The 23,991-nt window shown below is 47.9% G+C and overlaps 1 protein-coding gene across 2 annotated transcripts in view; it reads left to right on the top strand.

Moving 5' to 3' along the window:
- WNT3A (Wnt family member 3A) overlaps positions 1-23,991 on the top strand; it is a 106,405-nt gene that overhangs the window by 53,334 nt on the left and 29,080 nt on the right. For both annotated transcript variants that reach the window (XM_085562162.1, XM_077781356.2), the window contains exon 2: positions 1,055-1,296. In XM_085562162.1, the coding sequence (XP_085418288.1) occupies positions 1,170-1,296 (127 nt within the window). In that variant the 5' untranslated portion in view covers positions 1,055-1,169. The remainder of the gene's footprint in view (positions 1-1,054; positions 1,297-23,991) is intronic.

Here is a 23,991-nt window from a genome sequence, read left to right on the forward strand (position 1 = left end):
CCTGTTGATAATTCAAACACACCAGGCTGTTCCCAAATGAAAACCACACAGCAAAAAACGAATGTAAACAGAAATACACACTGCCCAGGCAGGTTCCTCTTTGTCATTAATTCAGGGCAGAAAAGACAATCAAGAGATTTAATTAGAAGAAAAGGAAATTATACTCTAAAAATCCCTTCAGTTTTAGTAATCAAGGTTATTATTAGAAGCACCAGTAAAAAACACTTTAAAAATCTATCTAATTAGCTGCATATCTGCTGATCTCCCTGCAGAGCTGACTTGTTTGTCTCCAAGGCTTCACCACCATAAGGGTTCATGGACACTCCTCTCAAGACTTCACTGGGCTGAGCACAGAGTTTGCACTCAAGTTTAATTGAGATTGGTTTTTGGTTGTTGGTTTGGTTTGGCTTTAATTTCACTCCCCTCACTTTAACCAAAGCCCCACAGAATGATGCTGCTCCCCTTCCCAAATTCTTGGTGCTGCCTCTCCAAAGAGTCAGAGCTCGATGGTTTCACTGCTGGAGTTACTCCTTTGGGAAGCTCTGAATGTGCTTTTGACTCAGCTGCCAAAATTTCCTATAAAATATCTTGTAGAGGTGTGCCTGTGCCTCAAAGAAATAGTATTTGGTTGCAAAGGAAATTATCTGTAGGAGCTGAGTATCTTTGGGTGGGTGAGTGGGAGGGAGGAAGAAAGGAAAGAAAAGAGGGAGAGGGAAAGGGAAAGGGAAAGGGAAAGGGAAAGGGAAAGGGAAAGGGAAAGGGAAAGGGAAAGGGAAAGGGAAAGGGAAAGGGAAAGGAAATATTTCACAGCACAATGAGGCTGTTGGAAGATAAATAAAAGGGAAAGGAGATATTAAAAGCAGGGTTTTTTGCCTTGCTCTGGGGAATTGCAGGAGATATTTTGGGGAAGGATAACAATGAAAATGGTGTTTTCTCGTGAGGAGGAATGCAGAGGAACTGAAGATGTTGATTTTCTGTCCCCATTCTTCTGAACCAAGTACAAAGGAGAAATCCAGCCTGACAGCTTCTCTTTTTCCCTGCTTTTTTTGCCCAGGTCCTTGGCAATTGGTCACCAGTACTCCTCCCTGGGGACTCAGCCCATCCTCTGCGGGAGCATCCCGGGCCTGGTGCCCAAGCAGCTGCGCTTCTGTCGGAACTACGTGGAGATCATGCCCAGCGTGGCAGAAGGTGTAAAGATTGGGATCCAGGAATGCCAGCACCAGTTTCGAGGGAGAAGGTGGAACTGCACCACTGTCAACGACAGCTTAGCCATCTTTGGGCCCGTGCTGGATAAAGGTGAGTGAGGAGCTACGGGTTTGCGCAGGTCTGTGGTGGAGAGGCAGCAGAGATCTTGAGAAACCTCCTGTGAATGCATTCCCTTCTGAAAGAAATGTCCTGTAAAATGTCCTGCAAGAGACAGGACTTGAGCTGGATAGGGGAGTGGGGTTATCTCAGTTCCAGCTGGGAGCAGGAGGTTGGAGTCCCTTCCAGCATGAGTTCTCCCATGATCTGCACCCCTGGGAGTGAACACAGAGGGTTATTGTGCTTGCAGTGCTCAAGCTGGACCTGGCTCCCTTTCTGACCCCGTGCTGTGATTTCAGCTCTTTAGATGATGGCAGAGGGGAAATCATGGGCTGTTGGGGATGGATCCTAGGGACTGGACTTATCAGACAGCTGCAGTCTTCATACTTTCATGAAAAACAGTGAAGGTCAAAGGCCTGGGGAAATCACCATCTTCTGCTTTCTGCTTCTGCTTTCCTTGGTTGTGAACACAGTAAATTACAACAAGGTGCAAATTCAGGCAACTGTTTCTGCACTCCTTGATAGAAGTGGGAATTCTTAAATTTTTTGCCGTAGGTTGTTGAATCTTGTGAGATTTAAGCCCTAAGCTCAGCTTAAGTATCTGGTCTTTTCCCTTATAAGTTGGTAGGACCCTGTGAGAACTTCTTTATCCTTCTTTGCCCTTGCTGGGTGTCTTTGTAAATTCAGCCTGGTCCTGCTGGACTCACTGAATCTGGGATAAGTTTTGCCGTTCCCTTTAGAACAAAGGTGTCCCTCCTTCCCTTTTTCTTCCCTTCCCTTCCCTTCCCTTCCCTTCCCTTCCCTTCCCTTCCCTTCCCTTCCCTTCCCTTCCCTTCCCTTCCCTTCCCTTCCCTTCCCTTCCCTTCCCTTCCCTTCCCTTCCCTTCCCTTCCCTTCCCTTCCCTTCCCTTCCCTTCCCTTCCCTTCCCTTCCCTTCCCTTCCCTTCCCTTCCCTTCCCTTCCCTTCCCTTCCCTTCCCTTCCCTTCCCTTCCCTTCCCTTCCCTTCCCTTCCCTTCCCTTCCCTTCCCTTCCCTTCCCTTCCCTTCCCTTCCCTTCCCTTCCCTTTTTCCTCTTTCTTTCCTTCCTTCCCTCCCTCCCTCATATAAAAGAGGAGGGAGCATCTGGAATATTTTCAGGGATTCTGGTGTATGTAATTGATCTATACCCACCTTGGGAAATGTTCTTCAGTACTTCCCATCTGGATTTTTGATTTTTTTTTCCCCTGCTGCATTTCTCAGAACAGATTTGGGCATTTCCTTTCCCCAGACCCTCTTGCTCCAAGCCCCATCCAACTGGGCCTTGAGGACTTCCAGGGATGGGGAGTCCATGACCTCTTGGGGCAGGCAATGGGAGCAGTGTGGGATTAGACAGCTCACGTCTCCTGTAGCAATTATCCTCGTGGATAAACTGCTGCTCACCTCCCTGTTGCCCAGGGGAGCCCCAATCCCACAATCTGCAGATTCCCTGATCTCCCAGCGGTGCCGGCACGAAGGCTCTGTCCCTGCCCCACACTGGAGGCTCTGGGTAGCCAGGCTCGGGCAGGGAGAGGAGACTGGGACGATTTCATAACTGAAGAATGTTGTTCCTTGAGGGAGAATCAAACCACCCTTCAGTTTTGCTTCACCTACAGCACGAGGGGGGGAGAAAAAAAAACAGCTCAGTCGCATTCTTGTGCGGCAGATCCCCCAGGGTAGGAACATACTTGAGCTCCTACCCAGAAAGAGAGAAGGGGAAAAGGAGAGAGACAAAGCAAGGCAGCAAAAATCTGTTTTGCAGCTTGGATTTTAAGTCACCCAGGATCTGAGTGCTGCTCTCGTGGGAGTCGGTGGGGACCCCATCCTCCCTCAGCAGCTCCAAAAAGCATCTCCCCTTTGCCTCACAGACTGCCTGCACTCCTTTCACTGAAAAGGATCGATTTTAATGCCTTCGGGAAATCCTTTCCAGGCCCAAATGTCGCTGAGGCTGCCTCAGTGTCTGGGCTACCCTTGCTGCTGTGGTAGCTCATTGCTCATTCAGGACTAGGCTTGAGCTGTGATTCAGCAGTGCCAAACTGTCACCAGACCCTGGTCCCGTTCCGAGCCGTGTTCTGATATCTCATCTTAAACCAAACTCTCTTTCCCCATCAGCCTTTTCATGGAAGAAGATCCCACATGTTTTAGCTGAGACTATATTTATGCATAATTTTTTTTAGCCATGCCTAATCTCCAGAGCTCCCTTCCAGCCCTGACAATTCTGGGATTTCGGAGTGAATCACAAATTAAACAGGAATGGCATTGATGAGCTCGGCTACCAGAGAATGGTGATGTCCAGGGGATCCTGACGTGCTACTGTTGAGGGCAACACTTGACCCTAAATCCCTCTTGCTCTTTGTATGTTACCCAGGGCAGAGGAAGAGCGGAATTCCCCCATCCCACCCTATTTGACTACTTTCCTATTCATTTATCCAGGGAGGAGTGGATTTCCTATTGCTGGGAGTGTCCAAGGCCAGGTTGGTTGGGCTTGGAGCAGCCTGGGAAAGTGGAAGGTGTCCCTGCTTGGGAATGTGTCCCTGCCCATGGCAGGGGTATAACGAGACGAGCTTTAGGGTCAGGGCTGGGGAAGAGGGTTTTTCCCTCCTCTGTTGTCTTGGGAGTGTATGTTCAGGTGTGCAGCTTCATGGAGGAGCATTCAGACAGGTGCCACTGTTGGGTCTTCCTTGCAGATCCCCAGGAAATGGCAGTTTTGGTCAGTTTGGACTACTTGGAATGCAAAAATCATGATTTCTGTATGGGGAAAGAATTGGATCTGATCTCTTTCTCTCTACCTGAACTTAATCTGCTTCTCATTTCTAATATAAAGACACTACAACTCATTTCTAGTCTCCCAGAAGCTCAAATCTCAACTGTCAGACAGTAGAAAGATCCTCCTGTTGTTTTGATTTTTAAGATTTTTTTTAAAGCCTTCTGGATTACATTCTGTTAGAAAACCTTCCCACACAATTTTCTATAAACAACATATTGTTTTGCATTCCTTCATAGGGGTAGAGAAACTTAATGTACTAATAATTTGTCCAATGTCTTTGGAGAGGTGGCACATTCACTCTCCAATCCACTGTCACCTTTGGAAAAGTATAAAAGTTGCAGTCAGAAAATAAACCCTTCTTCTTTACCTTGCAAAGAGCAGTAGCTCACACTGTGCTTTCACATATCCTATAGCAGCATCCTCCCACTTGAATTTTTGCAACAGTAATATCAAAAGGAAAAACACTGTTATTTATTTCTCCACCTGTGTTTTATGAAGTGGAGAAAAACATGTCAATGGCCACATGAGCTGAAGTGACCACTGAGCCACAGCTCACGCTCAGCCACTTGCCTGAGAGGCCTGGCAGTTTTTAATGCAGTTGTTGCATTTTTCAGTTCACCAAGGAGAAGGGAAGATTTTTGAGTTGCCTCTAAAAAGGCGCAGGACAAAACTTTGGAGGGTGTAGGAGGATACCTCATCACTGACAGCAGAAAGTGAACAACCTGACAGGCATTTTCCGTCTCCAGCTGAAGTGCCATGCATTGGGAGTTGTGCCTTTTGCCTTCATTTTATCTTTTGTGGGCCGAAGAGGCTGTTCATGCTTAAGCTGTGAGTTTAGAGTCTCTCGCTGCCGCGTGAGCTCTCTTTGAAACTCCTCTGGGCAGAAATATGAACCAATCTCAAGAGAAGCAATACAATTAAAGCTTATCACAGCCCTGTCTCTTTAAAGGACCTCAGCACATAATTAAGTCAAAATAAAAGTTTCCTCTCTCTCCTCCCCCCCATTCAATAAAAGTAAATTACCTCCAACTATTTAAGCCCGCTGTTCGTTTAAATTTAAAAAGGGAGCCCTTGTCTATCTATTTCTTTCACTCACTCCCACCTCCTTCTGCTAAAGACTGGCCAGGGCTTTAAACCTGCCAGCTGGGCTGAGAAATGGTTAATAGTTATTGTGGAGGAGCAGCTTTTAATGAACTATTGAAGAATGATACATTGATGGAGTAATGGGAGTTTAAGTCTCTCTGTAATGAAACAGGTTCTCAGCGCCGACCCATTGTGGTGTAAATACGGCACGTCTCTCCCACTGTTTGGTCAGGACTAAATAGCAGAGGCCAGAGGGGGGTCTGCTTATGGGGTCTCCGCTTTAGTTAATCAATCTGATTGGATTAGGGTCACTGCGATCCCTAATAATGTCAAAGGTTACGCCAAACTGGATTAAATGCTTTGTTGGAGAGGGCTCGGATTCTTTCAGCCCCGGCCGGCAGGGCTTGTTTATTAGACTTGAACACTAGTGTGCAGCCTTGGGAAGCCGCTCCGGCCCTTTCTGTGTGTGTTGGGCACACGAGGGGGTGGGAACGAGCCGGGGCAGGGGCGTCCTGTGGCTCTGCACCCATCGGATGTGCCGGACAAATGAGAGCCCAATGGGTGACCAAGGCCTGGGGGTGTAAATTCATTCCGGAAATGATGGTTGGCCGCCGACCCTGCTCCGAGGCAAATGTCGAGAGTCACAGCAGTGGTGGAGTGACCCATTGCTCGTGTCCCTCGGGGTTAATCCTGTCTGTGTCCAGCAAAGCCCTGTCCTTTCACAGAATTCCCAGAACGACCAGACTGGAAGAGACCTTCAAGATCATCGAGTCCAACCCAGCCCCAACACCTCAGCTCAGCCCTGGCACCCAGTGCCACATCCAGGCTCTGTTAAACACACCCAGGGATGGGGACTCCACCTCCTCCCCGGGCAGCCACTCCAGAACTTTATCACCTTTCTGTGAAAAACTTTTTCCTGATATCCAACCTGAGTTTCCCTTGGTGCAGCTCGAGGCTGTGTGCTCTGGTTCTGTCAGTTCCTGGAGAAAGAGCCCAGCCCCAGCTGAGCACAGCCACCTTTCAGGAGCTGTGGGGAGCGCTGAGGTCAGCCCTGAGTCTCCTTTTTTCCTGAGTCTCCTTTCTGGTGCAGCTGCTGTTTGGGCACCCACCAGGCTGAAATATTTCAGACCACTGCATTTGCTATTAATCTAGGGGGGATGTCTTGCCTTCCATCACTTCCATCTCAAATCAAGATGGAATGGGATGGGATCTCCCTGTCATCTTACCCAAAATGACCACAAAGCCTAAAAATTTCCTATTGTCTTCCCTCACCACATTCCTACAGATGACACTGTGCTACAGACATGGCAGTGTCCGTCAGGAAAAAACACCAAATAAATCCCTTTGATGGTGCCCTGGCAGTGGAGAGGGGCAGCACTAACAGCATGTTACCAGCAGGGATCTGAAATCCCTGGATCTCCAGTGCCTCATTCCTTCCCACAGCAGAGCACACAGTGCATGTTCATGGCCTGACGTGACTGTCATTATCCAAGCAGGCTTCTTGCATGATCCAGACTGGAGAATTTCCCCTCGAGACTTCTGGAATGAAACCAAAATCTGAATTTGACTGCAACATCTCTTCCCAAAGGACATTTTGCCTTGACATATCACCAAGAGATAGACAGCCTGCTCTTTACAAATCTCTACTACTCTGGTGTTGACAACCAGCCCCTCTATTTTCTCTTCTAGCGCTGACCATTTTCTTTGCTACTTAAACTTCTTAAAAAATTAAAACAAACTGGGGCCTGCAGAACAGCATTGGGTCAGCAAAGCTTTGGGTCCTTCATGTCAGACAGCAAGACAGGTCGAGGTAGTTCCAGCTGTTGCTGGGGTCCTCCAGGGCATGATTCATCTGATGTACTCCAGACAGTTCGGATTAAATTATTCACACCCTGACGTTTCTACATCTCTCCATCAATCACTGAGGGAATCCAGGGAGACCGGCTCTGGATGAGAAGACTCTTGCTCCCAGGGACTACATGAAGGGCAGAGCAGGCATCTGTCTAGCTCCTGAGAGAGGTGGGATTCAAATTGCATCCAGTTTCTTGTGGAATGATGGGCACCGTCACCTTTGCTGCCAGGCTGATTTTGGGCTCGGCTTGTGAAGTGTGGTTTATTTTGGACTCTGGACATTCTGGGGATAAGTCCCATGTGTTCTTTCTCTCAAGAAAGCCCAAACAAAGCTGTGTTCAAGGGTTGACTCGTTATCACTGTGGATGAGGAAGCTCATCTCTTGTCTGGTGAGATCCACGTGAGTTTTCCCCCAGATTAGGGAAGAATGGAACCAGACTTTTAAATTCAGTTGTAATCCCTTGGAGTCACAAGTCTCCTCCATGTTTTTTTCTTGCTGTGTCATAACAGCATGGCTCCCCGGGCTCCCTGATGGGCCTGATCTCATCTCCCAGAGTTAGCTGTCAAAGTCTGAGCGAGTCACCCCAGGCTCCTTTTGTAGTCAGTGGAGAGCAGTCGGCATCTCCGGGGAGCAATTCATCTGACCTATCTCAGACACCTATCTCAGGATAACATGAATCATAGCAAGATGTTTATTTCTCTCCATTGACTATAGAGGGAGCCTAGGGCTACAGCCTCAGACTTCCATGGGTGCTTCTTAGAGGCCCATTTTGGGGGCAAACAGTTCCCACCCCTCACATTTCTCCTGTTAGAAAGCAATCCTGACATCCAGCCCCAGCTGGAGAGGCCGTTTTAATAATGGAACCACATGGCACATGGAAAGGATCTCCTGGACCACTGAATGCAGCCAATCCCTTGCTATTCAAGGCATAATAACATCTCATAATGATTTAAAATTAATAAATTTAGCAGATCTCATCACATTTTCCTGATGGCATTCTGGCATCCCGGTTGTCTCCAAGCCAAATGTTTTTCCCTCCCTCCTTTTCCCTGCTTTGGATCAGCCTTCTCCACTTCTGCAATAAAGTAAGGCATGAGCAGAAAGCCACAAGATACTGATCCATCCAGGAGGTTTGTTACATGTAGGAGGTACTCTCCGCTCTCTCATGAAACTCTTCCCAAGAGGATCTGATTTCCAACCACACCCCGTCTACCTCCCCGCTAATGGCAATTTGGGCAGCTGCCCCGCTATCAACAACGGAGATCTACAAACTCTGCCCTGTAACTATGGGGAAGGAAACTGGAAGGATCAGGATTGAAAATGGGGGTGTGCAAGCTCCGCTCAGCCGGCAGGATGCATAAATCCTGCGGGCCAGAGGTTTGCCAGCGCTGCTGGGGGAAAGGCTGGCACATCCTGGCTGGAGACGGGAGCTCCAGTTGGGTTTGGAGTCCGTGTAAATGGAGCTTGGAGTGGGGATTGCTGCATGGGGTGAGGGGATGCTGCACTGCTGAGTCCATTCCAGCCCAAATTCTCGGCTGCAGCATTCCTGACCTGGGTTTTGGGAAGCTAACTCAGTACAGGCAGCGTGTTGGAGTTGCTGGAGAAGCAGTTTGGGGAGGTCTGGGTGAGCTGTGCCTGCATCCCTGGTTTGCAGCCCACAGAGTCCTGGGGGATTTGCAGCTTCCCCTGAGTCTTGGCGAGAGCTGCAGGTTGCAAGGGCAGCGAAGAGAGATGCTGAGGCAAGGAGCCAAGGTGTTCTCCCTCAGCTTTTGGGAGCAGGACTCCAGTGAGGTGGTGAGGAGCTCCTTCTCTTGCTGCTGGAGCCAGGCAGGACCATCACAGGGGTCACTCATCCTCTGGTGACTTCCGAGGTGTCCAAGGACAAGCCCTGGGCAGGGATGGCACCCAGGAGACTGTGGCCAACATCACACCTGGCTGCATCTGCCTCTCCATCCCCAGTGCCCTCATTCCCACAGGCTCGAGCATTTTTGGGGTTCCTTAGAGGCTCTGACCTCATCACCTGCACAGTGAGGCCGGGATAAAGATCTGGCTCCCGTGCATCTGGAGAGGAGACAGCCCATGTAAACAGCTGTAAACAGCCAAAACCCAGCACAGGCTGCAAACCCTGAGAGGAGTGGTGGGGAAAAGGAAATGGCAGCAATTCCGGGAGCCGGTCCCGTTTGCTCCCTGCGCTCCCTCCACCTCCCACTCATCTGTCAACGCTGACATGCAGAGGCTTTTTTTTCCTTTTTTCTTTTTTTTTTTTCTTGTTTGTTTTGGGGTTTTTTTTGGGGGTTTTTTTGGTGGGTTTTTAGGGGTTTCTGGGGCGTTTTATGTTTTTTGTTTGTTTGTTTGTTTGTTTGTTTTTTTGGGAATTTCTTTTATTTCTTTGTTTGTTTTGGGGGTTTTTTAGGGTTTTTTTGTGTTCTATTTTTTTGTGTGTGTGTGTTTTGTTGTTTTTTTTTTTTTTTTTTTTTTGGGAGGGGGGGATGGGGTTAGTTGTTTGGTTTGTTTTTGTTTTTTTTTTTTCCTGGCTACTTAAACATTCGACGGGGGGATCAGTGAAGGGAGAAGCAGCAAGACAAGCCCGTGGCTACAAAACCGGTGGCGGGAGGCGCTGGAAACTTCAGCCTCGGGCTGCGCTCACAATGCGCCGGGCTGGCAGGCAGCGGGGGCTGCGCGGAATTATGGATTTATTTCCTTCCCCCACCCCTTCCCCTCCCCTCCTTCCCTTTTCCCTGCTGGCTACATCGCATTCCCAAAAAGCGGGCTCAGGTTGGTCGCAACAAGGAGCTCCCTCTGTCGCATCCCGGGAGTGCCAAGTCCAAGCGTGGGAGCTAGCCCTAGACAAAAGGGAACAGCAGAGGGAGCTGAATTAGCATCCCTTTGTCCCGGGAGAATCCCGGCCCCAAGCGGGCCCTGGGCGCGCCACGGGAGGCACAGACACACACACACACTCATGGACGGGAGCCAAGCAGGGATCAGCCGCAGCAGAGGCTTCCACAGCCTTCCCCCGGATGCTGGGGGGAAGGGGGATGAGCTGGGGGCTGCTTTGGGATGGCTCCAGACTCGGGCAGCGCCCTGCCCTGGGTGGGTTGGGCTGGTGGTGGAGATAAATGTGTCTTCTACGTCGCAAAGAGGCAAAAGGAGTGAGAAACGTGTCTGCTGTGTCCCTCCCGACAAAGAGGGATGCGAGCCCGTGAATGTGGCTTGAATGTGGCTTTTCTTCCCCGGGAGATGTGTTGGGAGCTGGCAGTGCTGAATAGAGGAGGGGATTTGAAGGCCAGAAGGGGCTGTGGGATCATCTGGTTGTGATGCCTTGGGAAGGCTGACCTAGAACAGAGACTGGACAGAGCTAAGGAATAAAGCAGGGATTCATTCAAAGGATCTCCTCCATGGATCCACCTTGGGCAGCACCAGAGCCCAGCCAGGGCTGCACCCAAATGACCCAAAATGGTCCCAAAATGCACGAGCGCTCCCGGGGGCTCTCCCTGGGATCAGTTCTGCTCCATTGGCACCTTGGAGTTCATTGTCCCATTCCAGCTCCAGCCCATCAGTCCCATCCTGCTTGTTTTTCTCTCTCCAGCCCACGCTGTTTGTGCTCCTGGGCTGAGGTTTGGATCATTTGTCCTTGGTGCCCAGCTGGAGCAGGAATTGTTTTGTCTCCCTGCTCTGTGCACAGAGCTCAGCATCCCCTGGTATGGAGCTCAGACCCACACACTAAAGCATCTCAGACCGTGAAAATATAAAAGCTAAACCTCGGGTATCAGTTGGATTCCTGTTTAACCAGCAGAGAGTTTCCTCCTCTCCATCCTCGAGCAGGTAAAGGAAAACCAGGGTGGATAAAGATGCCCTGCCTGTTTTTTCCTGTGATGGGCTTGCATGGCAGGGGAATGGGAGTGTCTCCTGCAGAGCACCACAGTGTTTTCCAGCAGGATATTGCTTTACACATCCCCTGCTGAGCTCTGGTGCAGCAGGAAACCTGTGCCTGGATGGTTCATCCTCTCTCACTCCTCGTTTCCTCAGCCTGATCTTTCTGGGAGCATCTCCTTCAAAGATTTGCCCATCTGAGAAGATCCACAGGGTTGAGAGAGAGGCAGGGATCGATCACCAGGAGGGGGAATGGCTCGAGAGGATTGCTGTGCCTCTGGATATCTGTTGTGCAGGTGGATGATGTGCTCCTAGGAGTGATGAGGGCACAGCTGACTCGAGGCTGAGTGGGGACAAGCAGGAGTAGGAGGAAAGCAGCTTTTGGGAGGCTCCAAAATCCTGAGGGATGCAGAAACATCAGAGAGCTCCACCTGATGCAGTGGAGAGTTTTCCTGTGCTGGGATAGGCAAAGGAGGTGCACAGAAGTGGCATTTTTGGCAAACTGCATCAGACTGGTGAAGCTGAGGCAGCTGAGGGCTGTGTGAAGCCCAAGCCCTGCAGTGTGTGGTGCTCTGTCTCCTGCCCACCTTCACCTCTGGGCTCCCAGGGGTCACAGAGGTGCTCCTGGAGAGGCCACTGCCAGGTGGGCCCATAAAAGAGGGATGTGGATATGGCACAGTCTGGATTTGCTCCAGGGAAGGGCTTGAAGGAAAAAATGTTGTGGGTTGTTTTTGGTCTGGGCAGGCTTTTTAAGGAGGTGGAAGGTGGTGTGGTGAGCCTCAGGGGAGCTCTGGAGCTTTGGCTGGAGGTGATCCTAAAATCTGATGGCAAAACCATCTATAGAATGTGAATTCTATAGATGTTAGGAGGTTCTTTACTCAGAGGGTGGAGAGGCCCTGGCACAGATTTTCCATGGAAGCTGTGGCTGCCCCTGGATCCCTGAAGTGCCCAAGGCCAGGTTGGACAAGGCTTGGAGCAACCTGGGATAGTGGAAGGTGCCCCTGCCCACAGCAGGGCTGGCACTGGATGGGTTTTGAGGTCCTTTCCAACCCAATTATTTGTATGATTCTGTACAAACACAAAGAGAAATGCAGAAAGCCACTAAATCCTGGGAAATGCAGAGCTGTCCTCAAGCTCTGGGAACAGGTCCTGGCTGGAGAAACAGAAAGTGTCTTCCACTTTTTGTTTCAATTTGAGTCATCTCACCCTTCCCAGGGAAGAAAATCGGTTTACAAACACTCCTGACCCAGCCAGGAGCAGTGGTGGGGAGCAAGGCACAGAAGAGAGGTTCAGGTTCGGGTTCTGGATCCAGCAGAGAAGATCCTCCATCCTCTGCCTCTCCATTTCCCATGGAGCCACCACAGATATTCCAGAGGAGGTCACACTCAGGGCCCTGCAGCCCTTGAAACCCATTTTAGGAACTTTTATTGTCCTCCACGAGTGTTTCTGTGCAGTTTGAGCGACAGGGCAGCGACGCTTCCCGGTGAGGCTGCAGTTTGCTGACTCAGCACCTGGCACAATTCCCTCCCCTTTATTTCCAGGTGCTAAATCACATTCAATGATAGCTAATAATTATGGTTTATCCTTTCCTGATCACGCTGCTTTCCCAGGGAAGCTGTTGCCACAGGGATGTTGTGGGAGTGTGAATGGGTGGGGAGGGCACCGGGAGATGTTTCTGCTCACCCCGAGCCATGAAAAAGTTGGAGACCCCTTAGGCTAAGCACACAAGATTCAGCCTAGGAGATATTGTATCTTGTCAAAAATGTGTTTATTTATTCTTCTGAGCCATCAGAAAATGCACCAAACTAAAGATGTTTTGCATGTTCCCCTTAATTTCCAGGAAAAAAAAATTCACAACTTTGTTTTTTCCTGAAGGATTTTTTTGCCTTTTTTTTTTTTTTTTTTTTTTTTTTTGCACATTTAAGATAGTTTAATTTGAATTACTGAAAATTAGGCATTTTATTTATTTTTAATTAAAAAATAAATATACTGATGATGATGTTTAGTACAACATCTATTTAGTGATGTTATACAAAATCATTAAACCATCATAGACTCAGAGCTTCATATTTTATAAAACACAAAAGTGTTTCTTACATTTTTGAGGCTGAATGAGTTTATCCTCTCAAACAACAAAAAAAAAAATCTGACATTAACAAGATAAAACACTTAATCAGCCCCAAAATTCATACTCATACATGGTCTGTCAGATTTTCAACTCTTAAAAATAAAGCAAAACAGAATTTCCTAGAATATGTTAAGGTTTTTTTGACCCTTGTCACTAACCTTAGCCATGCTGTGAACTCCAAACTCCTTCATTCTGCCTATGTATTGAATTAAAATCGAGCAGTGGCCACCCAAACACCCCTCTAAATACATTTATAGAGCCTTGCAGCTCTATAAAATTATAGCTGTAGGAGGTAAGACCCAAATCTGTGGTTTATTCTCAGGTTACAACTGCTGAGTCCTGACATGAAGATGCTCCTCTAGGAAATTACACAGATTTTTCTCAGAGAAAAATAAAAGGGTGAAAATTTATTTCAGTGCAGTTGGGTTTGGTGGAGAAATTTGTGTCTCTTCATGCAAGATCTCCAGTCTGCTTTCTGATTGGATTTCAGATACAGATTCCTTCAGATGGATTTGAAGATGTGAATGAATCCTGGAGGGGTGGATGGGGGCTCTGTGGAGCCCAGTTTTTATGGAAAACGTTGTGTGGTACTCTGGTGAGATTTATAGTCGAGTTATAGTCCTTGTCCAGTGCCTAAAATTAAGAATTTTCCTTGCATTTTGCTCTTCTGAGCAAGGGGTCTTCTCCTTCAAGATCCATCATTTGCACCTGAACACTTCAGACAGGATTTGGTGACTCTGAAGGCAAATATTAAGTTCTGTAAAATTCAGTTTATGGCTTTATTAATTATAACCCTGGCCCAAACACACCCTGATACCATTGATCTCTGTGGATCAGGAAAGATTGAAGAGGATACAAATGTTATATCATCAAATTCTCTATCTCATTGTTTTTCCATTGGGAAAGACAATGGATTTTGTCTGCTAGTGCTGGTTCTCAAGAGGACAGAACATCTGAACTTCCCAGCCAGCAGAAGATCACCACCTCACTTCTCAGTTCTGTGTTTCCAGTGTTTTCCCAAGGCTTCAGTAAATAAATCAAATAATCAATAACCAATATGTCAGAAGAATCAAGTCATAGAACCATAGAATGGTTTGGGTTGGAAGGGGCCTTAAAATCATCCATTTCCAACTGCAATACAGCAAATTTAAAGTTAAAAACTCACCCTAAAATCTCCTCGCTTCAAGCAATGCCAACCACTGGCCTCCAGAACATTCCTGCCCCATCAGTCATTAACACTTTTGTTGGTTTATAGGATAGTTTGGGAAAACCATAGGATAGGATGGGAAAAAAAGGAGGAAAATCAAGGTGATGTCAGTGGTTTTTTAGCAGGAATAATTTCCTGATCTTTCCTCTTTCCTGCCCTTCCCTTTTCCCACTCTTGCCTTTTCCTGCTTTTCTCTTTTCCCAGCTTTTCCCTCTTCCTGCTTCTGAGCCAGCAGGGCCAGCTGGAAAAGGGTCAGGAAGGATTGGGGTGAAAAATAAAAAGCTGGGGGAAAAAGGAGGAAAATTGAGGTGATTTTTAAAGTCACTTAGTCCAAGCCCTGCCATGAGCAGAGATATCTTGGGCTGGGTCAGATTGCTCAGATCCCCATCCAACCTCACCTGGGATGTTTCCAGTACATGTTAAAGCTACTGTGACATCCCTGAAATCCTCACACCAATCTGACATAAAGCCAGTGATTTTTTTTTAAAAGAAACAGTGAAGTGCAAAAGGTGTTTGTTTCGTGGGTTGATTTTTGGGTTTTTTTTAAGGATTCCAAACATATTTCCATATTTAACCTGATTTTTCACATATATTTTGCTCTAACATCCACCAGTACAGCAGGAGCTTCTTACACTGGTGCTGGCTACAAAATATTAGTTATTCCAAGTCTGGGGAGTGGGGTAGATGCAATTTAAAACCACATGGATCAGCATTCCAGCTGGAAAAGAGCCTGTAATCACTGGTGCTGCAACCCAGTGAGGTCACTGCATCAAGCACCCTGGACAATTCACTCTCTCTATTTACCCATTTTATGGGGTTGACCACTAATGTTGTTGGCTAAATCCACATTATATTGGGCTTGTTCAATTGTACTATTGGAAGTATATTGGCATTTTCTTGGTAGGGATGGGTCTTGTGATATTTAAGAGGCTTGGAGCTCACTGCTGGTTTCAAAATGCGGGACTGCACCTTCTTTTGTGAGGTTTGTGACTCGTGGTGCTTTAGGCTTTTATTTGGTTCCAAAATAAGGAGGGTGCTCTTAGCTCAGACTGGGCAAGTGGGGAAGTTAGCCTGGATTAAAATGGCAGAGGAGCTAAACTGGGTCCTGATTGGGATCAAACAGCTTGGGATGAACCTCGGTGTGGGATGGTGGCTCCTCGTCCTGCTGTCACCACAGGTGATGCACATCAGCAGGTCCAGGTTGGTGATGTAGCAGGACTGCCAAAGAGGTGTCAGAATCTGAGGTATTGATGATTCTGAGATTGTAGAAAGTCTCTGTCTGTCAGCCCTGCTGCCAAAGCAGAAGCCATAATTGGCCTGTGCTGGTTTCCAGGTTGTTTATTCTGTTTATCTCTCACATGTTCTGCTGCCCTGCCCAGCTCTGTCCTGCAGGGCAGCGTGTGGGGCTCTGCCCTCAGTGGGATGTGACAAACATTAAATACCAGAAACTCCCTGGGCTGCATTTACAATAACGTGCCAATATCTGTCACCTACGTTGGACAGTGTGTCCCCAGCCTGAAGCAACAGAAAAATGCCAACACCACAGTGAGACATGGAGGGCATGAAGAAGGAGAAAAAGGACAAGGCACACCCAATTTCCTCCATCTTGTCCCCTTTGGAGCCCTCATCTAGAATCCTAAAATTTTACTTTTGCACCCGTGCCACACTTAATTATTACTGATATCAAACACTCAGAGCTGGTAATTCACCCTGTAAGATTGAAAACTCTTTTCCATGGGCAGAGATCACAGCCAGTGTCTCTGGGGGCTCTGTCCAGGGGGTTCCTGACCCCTGCCAGGGTCCCAGACCTGCCAGGGCAGCCAGAGGGAAGCCCTGGATTCCCACACAGAGGGTGGTGGTGGCTCCTCTGGAGCTGACCTGAGCAGGAAAACCACATCCCAGAGTGACCCAGGCTGCTGGTGCTGGGCTCCAACGCCCACTGGGCACAGCCCTGCTGCTCACAGGCCACAGCCAGGCCAGAAACCATCCACAAAATATTGGGGAGTCACAAGTGATCCAAGAGCTGCTGGGGAATTCAGCTCCTCACCCAAGATAATACTCAAACCTGCCTTGAACCTCACCTGAGCATGTGCACGAACTGCCCTGCCATAAAAACTGATCTAACCCAACTGAGGTTAACCAGCTTGGGTGAAAGATTTTTCTTCCTTATGTAAAACTCACCATCTGGTAGCTCTTCATCTCAGTGCTTGACCTCTAAGCAGCTCTGTGAGACTGTGGGGATCTGCAGATAGTGGGCATTTTATGTCTTGGGTTAAAAAATTTACTTATTTAAGAGGACTCTGAGCATCACGTGCTGTGTGTTGCACTCAGCATTAAAATAAGAGCAAACACAGGCCCTGAAATTCAAAGAATCCCTGCAGTTCCTCACCAAAATCTCTCTCTGTTTTGCTCAGCTGAGCTCTCAGTTTCTGAACTCTGTGTGAGTTTCCACCACTGCCCCAAAATTAGCACCAAGGTTGGTGGTGATGCCCAAAGCACTATTATTCACAGTAGAACAAGCATGGAGATTGGAAGGAAAACATCCCAAAATTCCCACTCTAACAAGAAACAGCACAAAAGATTGTGCACCTTCAAGAAAGTGGAGAGGATGGTGGGACTCAGGAGTGATTTATGGACAGGATATAACATTTCTTACCAGCATTGGTATTGTTCTACTGCAGGACAGGATTGGCAGTGTGTGGGTGACCCAACTTCTGCCTCCTCCACACCAGGAGGTCCAGCAGAGCCATGGCTGAACATCTGAGGAGTAATTCTCAGCTCCAGAGCAGCAGTGTGGTCTCCAGGAAAAAGCCAGGAACCAACCCCGATTTCCTGCACCCACTGAGAGCTTTCCACCCTCCCCAGCTCAGATCCATTGTGAGCACAGGCAAAGGCCCCACATCCCATTGCTTAATCCATTCCTTCCCGCCCCACAGCCCAGACAATAATACCCCACTGAGGGGATCCACCTCCCAGGAAATCCTCCTTTAACACCCTCCAAAGGAGCAGCCAGATTTATCTCTGCTGTTGTTCTGGAAAGCCAAATGAGAACTCATCTGTTCTAATCCCCTCTTTAAGATTTCCAGTTGAGGCCTGTGCTCCCATATTCGCATTTCTGACAGCTCCTACGTGTGCCCCGAGAGGGAAATCACCTTCCCAGCAACTGCCCCAGGTTCCCAACTATCTCTCTCTGAAGGCACAAATGGGCCTTCAATAACTCCTTTGCAATAACCCCATGAAAATGCCTGAAATGAAGACGTGGATTAAATGGGCCTGGAGATCTTCTTCAGAGTGAATCTCATGACTTCCACTTTGCTGGAGAGTTTGGGGACTGCTCCTTCCATGTGGCACGTGGCATTTTCATTGCCCTCGTTCTTGGTGTAGCAGATTTCGAGATTTCCCAGAATCAGGCTCCTGGAATGGTTTGGGTTGGAAGGGACCAAAGATCATCCAATTGCAACTCCCTGCCATGGGCAGAGACACCTTCCACTATCCCAGGTTGTTCCAAGCGCTGTCCAACCTGTCCTTGGACCCTTCCAGGGATGGGGCCTCTCCAGATTCTCTTGGGGAACTCGTGCCAGGGCCTTACCACCCTCTGAGTAAAGAATTTCCTGACCTCGGTAGAATTCACATTCTGTAGGTGGCTTTGCCATCTGTTCTAGGGTCACCTGCAGGAGGTAGGACATTCATAAGTTAAATGTCAATGGCTTTAAGCTGAAGGGGAAGAGGGTTAGGTGGGATATTGGGGGAAAAATTCTTCTGTGTGAGGGTGGGGAGGACCTAGCACACGGTGTCCAGAGAAGCTGTGGCTGCCCCTGGATCCCTGGAAATGCCCAAGGCCAGGTTGGACAGGGCTTGGAGCAACCTGGAATAGTGGAAGGTGTCCCTGCACGTGGCTGGGGTGATCCTGGGTGATCTTCCAGTTCCTCTCCAGCCCAAACCATTCCATCATTCTGGGATTCCACAAAATACCAATACATCCACCGAGCTCCTGAATGATCTTGCCCACTAACGAGACTGTTTGAAACATGATTTACAAACTCCAGGATTTCCACTCCTCCCAGCTGACCAGGGAGAAGCATCTGCTTCTTGGGATGCGTTTTCCAGCCTGGAACCATCAGCAGCTTTGTTGCGCCAGGACAAATCCCAATTTCAGTCCTGCAAACCTTTTGCTGGCAAGTCTGGAGCTGCACAGAAGACATGAGCCATTTGCATGATTAATGGTTGCTGGACCAAACTGATCAGAAAGATTCAGCAGGTTCTCCAAGCCCAGTGTGGGCTCAGATCCACTTGGGCAGGAGCTCTGGGCATGGAACTGGCTTCTGCTCAGAGTGACTTCCACGAGAGCTGAATGTTCTCAGCTCCTCTCAGGGCTGATCTCTGCACCTGCAGAGTGAATTCCTCTAAATATTGTTGTGGTTTTGGTGGCTTTTCATTTATAATATCAAAACCTGATGCTTTGATTAGAGATGGGGGGGGGGGGTGAATCTGACAGTTTTTTCTGGTATTTAGTCCCTAATTGAAATATTACCTTGAGGTATTTATAAAAAAAATATTACATTGGCCCAGATATTTTTTTTATGAATAAGGCTTTAATTAACTTTTTACATATGAAAGGTACATCAATGGAAATAGTTAGACAAATAGCAGGGGTGTTAGTCACGCAGAGGCACAGGGATGATTCAGTCAGGGACTGCGTGTGTTACAGCAGCCTCTCCCTCCGAGGGCACATGTGAGAGATGCTGAGAGGGAAGGGAAATTAGCATGAGAGATGGAAGCAAGCATGGAGAGGGAATATATTCAGAAAAGGCCAGGAGAAAGGCGAGGTTCCCAGTGGAATTAAAAATTGAGGGCTCCCTTGCTTACGCAGGAATAACTCACAGAGCCCAGGGACCTGAGCTCTGTTACACAACTCCACAGCTCCGTCCTCCCCTTCCCTTCATCCCACCCCTCCCTGGCTCACCCAGGTGAACTGGACAAGTTCTCCTCCACTGTCAGAACCCCGGCCTGATTCAGGGGTTTCGTGTGGTGGAGAAGAAGTCTCTCCTCCAACCCGAGCTTCCAGAGAAAACTCAGCAGTCTCTCGTTGTTCGGTCTCAAGGCAGTTTATTGCAAGTTTTCTAAAAGATTTTCTCCTCGGGCTGCTGTGGTTTGCTCACAGCTCAGGCAGAGGCACACACACACCCTGACATCCTCTCTGACTCCGACTGCTTCTTCTCTCCCACCCAGGGCTGCTGCTGTCTTTTATATGGTACATTACATGTTAGGTGTTTATAGTTTTTCCCCAATGCCTATTACCTATATTAAATGGTGATTTTCTATCTTTTATATGGTACATTACGTGTTACATGGTTACAGTTTTTCCCCAATGCCTATTACCTATATTAAATGGTGCTTTTCTACTCTAAACCAATCTGTGAGTGCCAACATCACCAAGAACATGGAGGGAAGGAAGAAGAAAGAGGGAGGACAGGGCAGGCCCAAATCCCTCCATCTTGAAACCTCTGACCCCCATGTACAAAACAGAAACCCCACTGTACAGGTGTTAAAACCTCCCTGTACAATACAAAAAAATTCTTCCCTCTACTTTGTGACTACTTCTACTCTAATATCTAAAGTTTTGTCACTTCTTGTTCTTCCTGCAAGGTTGGTAAATCATTCCATGGCTCAAACCCAAAATCCCAGCTGTTTCCAGCTGCCTGCCAGGGTCTCAAATGCTTATGACCTGGACCCGGAACCTCCAAAAATGTCTGAGGGACATTTTGAGTTCCACACTCCACGTGCACCCCGATGGCAGGAGGAGTTTGGGAAGAGCAGAGTAACGGTGAGGGTAGCGAAGCGTGAGCAGAGATCGCCCCGGGATGGGGTGGGAGCTCCGACCTGGGAGGTTTTGGAGAACAGGTTAGACAAACATCTGTCAGGGTAGTTCAGGCAGAGTGGATCCTGCCTTTGGGCAGGAGGGGGCAAGGTCCAAGTCTGAGATCTGGGATTTTAAGTGCTTCTGGAACACGGGCTGAGCCTGCCAGCCTGTCCAGATATTAATGCGAAATCAAAAGTGTATCATAAACAAAGTAAGTTCTTCTGGGAAGAGTATTTTAATACCAAGATGCACCCCTAATTATACTGGCTTAACTTTTCTGCCACTTCCACTGAATTAGATACAAATTACACCAGGCCAAGAGGAGAATCAGGCCACGTGTTTTTCTGCTGATGGAAATACATATTTTTACTTGACTCGATTTATTCGGTAACTGATTTGCATAGACATTTCCGAAGGCTGCTCGCTTGTTCTTTTTTTTATTTTCCCCCCCCAGTTTTTTCGCACTTCATATGTCATCTATCCCCCAGTCATTACACAGGGCAGCAGCAGTGTTGCCACCAAGGGAGCTCACATTTAACAGCAGGAGAGGAATCTTCAGCAATTCCCATCCCAAGGGAGCGCAGGATGCGGAGCTTTGATTTTGTTGCTCTGAGATAGGCAGGGATGAAAGCAATGTGCACTGGCAGGAAATCCTTAAGGTGCTGGGCTCCTCCAGCAGCTTGACAAGTGCCTTTCCCTCCCACGAAAATCACCAAAATCGGTGTGGGCAGAACAGGTCATCACCTCCCCTCCAAGTTAATATCATGGATAAGGAACCATGAGTTGTTCCCACCAACTCTGGAGAGGACACACCCAGAGCTGGGGGGTGTGGATGCTCTTCAAGAACCTGAAACAGAACATCAGATGTCAAGTCAGGAATAAAATCATGTCCACTCCTCAAATATGAAGGCAGGGTTGATATAATAGCAAGCAGGCATTTGGTGAATTGACAGCAGCAGGAATGAGAAGCCAAAGCTGGAGTTTGGGGTTTTCTTGCAATCAGGTTGGCAAAGCTCTGAAAAACCATCACAGTGTGAAAGAAAATAAGAAAATAAACTGAAATTACACACAGCCTGAGCAAAGGAAAGGGTTCATCAAATGACCTGCTATCATTTGGCTTAAAATGGGTGAGCCCAAAGACAGAGATGGAAGCTGAACCAAAGCCCAGAGCACCTCCCTGCTCTTCCCATTCTCCCGCAACCCTGGTCCCTTCAGAGAGACCCCAGTCCCAAGCCAGAGGTCATTCCCATTCTGGGTCGCCAGCTTTCCTTGCCTGGGAGGGCAAAATCCATGTGCAGTTCAGGCTGGAAGAGATCATCCCCAGAGGAGAGAGGATTCCTGGACATGAGGCCTGACCAGTGTGTGGCACAGGGCATCTCTCTAATTAGAGGTGGTCATTATTGAGCTTAACAAACCCGAGTAAAACAAGGCAAGCATCAGATGGATGAAATTGGTTTGTCTTGTGAATACAAATGATGACTGATTAAGAAAATTATCTGGAGGTGTTTGGTATCCTCTGCTTCTACAGCAGGTTATTTGATTATTTGAGGTTTTTTTGAAGTCAAGTAGTGCACTCATGCCGGCGAGGACAAGGTGAGAGCTTCACTGTTTTGAATCACGAGCAGATACAAGTTCTGGCTATTTTAGTGCTGTTGTTGTTGTTGTTATTATTATTATTATTATTATTATTATTTAACCTCTGTCTATGATTTGACAGTGAAGCCAGTGGAGCACATCCACAAATCATATTTCTGTGGTCTTACATTCACCAAGAACACAAGGTCTTATGAATATGTCTTATTTAGAGTGTGACAGATTCCTAGGAGATGTCCCCATGCCATGTATTCACTTTCTGTGTTTTGCTCAGCTTCCCAAACCCAACCAATGACATTTTCAGCCTAACACGATGGCAGGCTGTCTCCTCACAGTGGGTGAAATGAAATGTTATTTGGACATGATGAAGTAGAGGGTGAGGTCTACTTTGAAATTGTGGTCAGGATAATTTTCTTCCATTTTTAACCTCTAGGACTTATTTCTCCATATCTGGGACCAGCACTAGGCTGATCACCTGCTCATAGACTTTTCTCAGCCATGCTGGCAATGCACAACCACGTAAGGAGGAAATTTGGGCTTTCCCACTTTTTCTGTTCCAATTGTTTTGGTGGCGTCTTCTTAGGCTTGAAGGATTTAAGGGAATGTCTCAGAACGCGGCGGTTGGTCAGGGTGAAAGAGCAAGTTGTGATAGGATGGGGGGATGGTTTTAAGGTGGAGAGGGAAGGGTTAGATGGGAGTTTGGGAAGGAATTCATGGCTGGGAGGGTGGTGAGGCCCTGGCACAGGGTGCCCAGAGCAGCTGTGGCTGCCCCTGGATCCCTGGCAGTGCCTAAGGCCAAGTTGGATGGGGCTTGGAGAAGCCTGGGACAGTGGAAGGTGTCCCTGCCCATGGCAGGGGGGTTGAAAACAGATCTTTGAGGTCCCTTCCAACCCAAAACCTCTGTGATTCTATGAAGTGTGCCTGCCAAGGGCCATAAAAATCTCTGCAGGATGAAGTTCTGAGCCTTTATCCACCTAGCCAGCAGATGTGTCCATGGCAAGTGGAGCTCCCTTCTGGAAAGGGAGCTGTAGCTCAGTTTTTGAGGTTCTTGTTTTGGTTGGGTGAGGCAGGGGATTTTTTGGTTTTCCCATCTTTAGGAGCTCCTTCAGTGGTGTCCTCACATGCACTCCCCTGGTGATGGAGAAATTTCAGACAAGTGTTCAATATATTTAGCTCCCTTTTCTGCTTGCGATTTATACAAGAGCTCCAGCTATAATCAGAATATCTGTCATCCACAGTTTATCTGATGACTTAAAATTGCTTGTAAATCATCCAGCCTACATCTGGGGCTTTGCAATTTCCTTATTCCTCTGTGTCTAAATAGATCTGAAATTCCCTAATATTGTCCTCAAGTGTTTGGGATTTAGAAGTGGGAAGATAGTGAGGGCTCTCCATCTCACAGGTGGGCAGCTGGGGCAGAGGAGCTGTTTGAAAGTTGTGTTTTGTAGGACTGAGCCCCTTCTCCCGTAGGGACCACAGATCCAGCCTCCAAACCATGCTTCCTCTCACAAGCTATTTATAAAAAGTGGTTTTTATGCTGTGGGAGCCACATGAAATTTTTCTGCTTCCCCAACTAGGTGAAACTGAAACCCACAGGAAAGAAAAAACAAAAACAAAAAAAACCCCAAAAAAACAGATTGCCCAAGCCTGCTGCAGGGAGGTGAGCAGCTCCTCCAGCACCCAGACCCACTCCCTTTTCCAAATGGAGCCTGTAAAGCAAAAATTTCTGCAAGCCAAAAAATTGCTTAATTGCCTCAAATTGATTCCATGGTTTTATTAAAATTTTTTCCCAGCTCTATTATGGTTAATTATTTGTATTACAGTAGACTCTGAGGCCCCAAGCAGAGATCAGGGCCCCATTGTGCTAAATAGTGTACAAGCACTTAATAACAGAACCATTCCTTGCCCCAGATAGTTTGCAATTATGTGGGGAGCTGCAGTGGAAACACACCACTGCTCATGTGAACATCTTTTAGGAGAGGTTAACGTGGAATTTTGGAAGTCAAGAGGGTCCCTCACGAGAGCCTGTGCAGCCCCACTGTTCCTGCTGAGCTCTGGTGGGAAAACCTCAAAGGAGAATCTTGATGTTCAACCAGGAGATGAACGCCCCACCTGGCTAAAGGCCTTGTGAGGGGAATCAAGAGGAGAGAAAAGTGGGGGAAACTGGACAGGTTCCCGTGCTGCTTTCCCCTTCACCTTCGGTTTGTGCTCGGGGACTGGGCTGCAGGAGGTTCATGAGGGAGCTCGTTATCCTGGGGATTTCCAGCCTCCTCTTGCAGAAGCAAAGCTTTCCTCTGCTTAGGTAAATGCTAAAA

The sequence above is a fragment of the Lonchura striata genome, chromosome 2 (genome assembly GCF_050655825.1).
Source record: "Lonchura striata isolate lonStrDom1 chromosome 2, ASM5065582v1, whole genome shotgun sequence".
In the NCBI taxonomy this organism is placed as follows: Eukaryota; Metazoa; Chordata; class Aves; order Passeriformes; family Estrildidae; genus Lonchura; species Lonchura striata.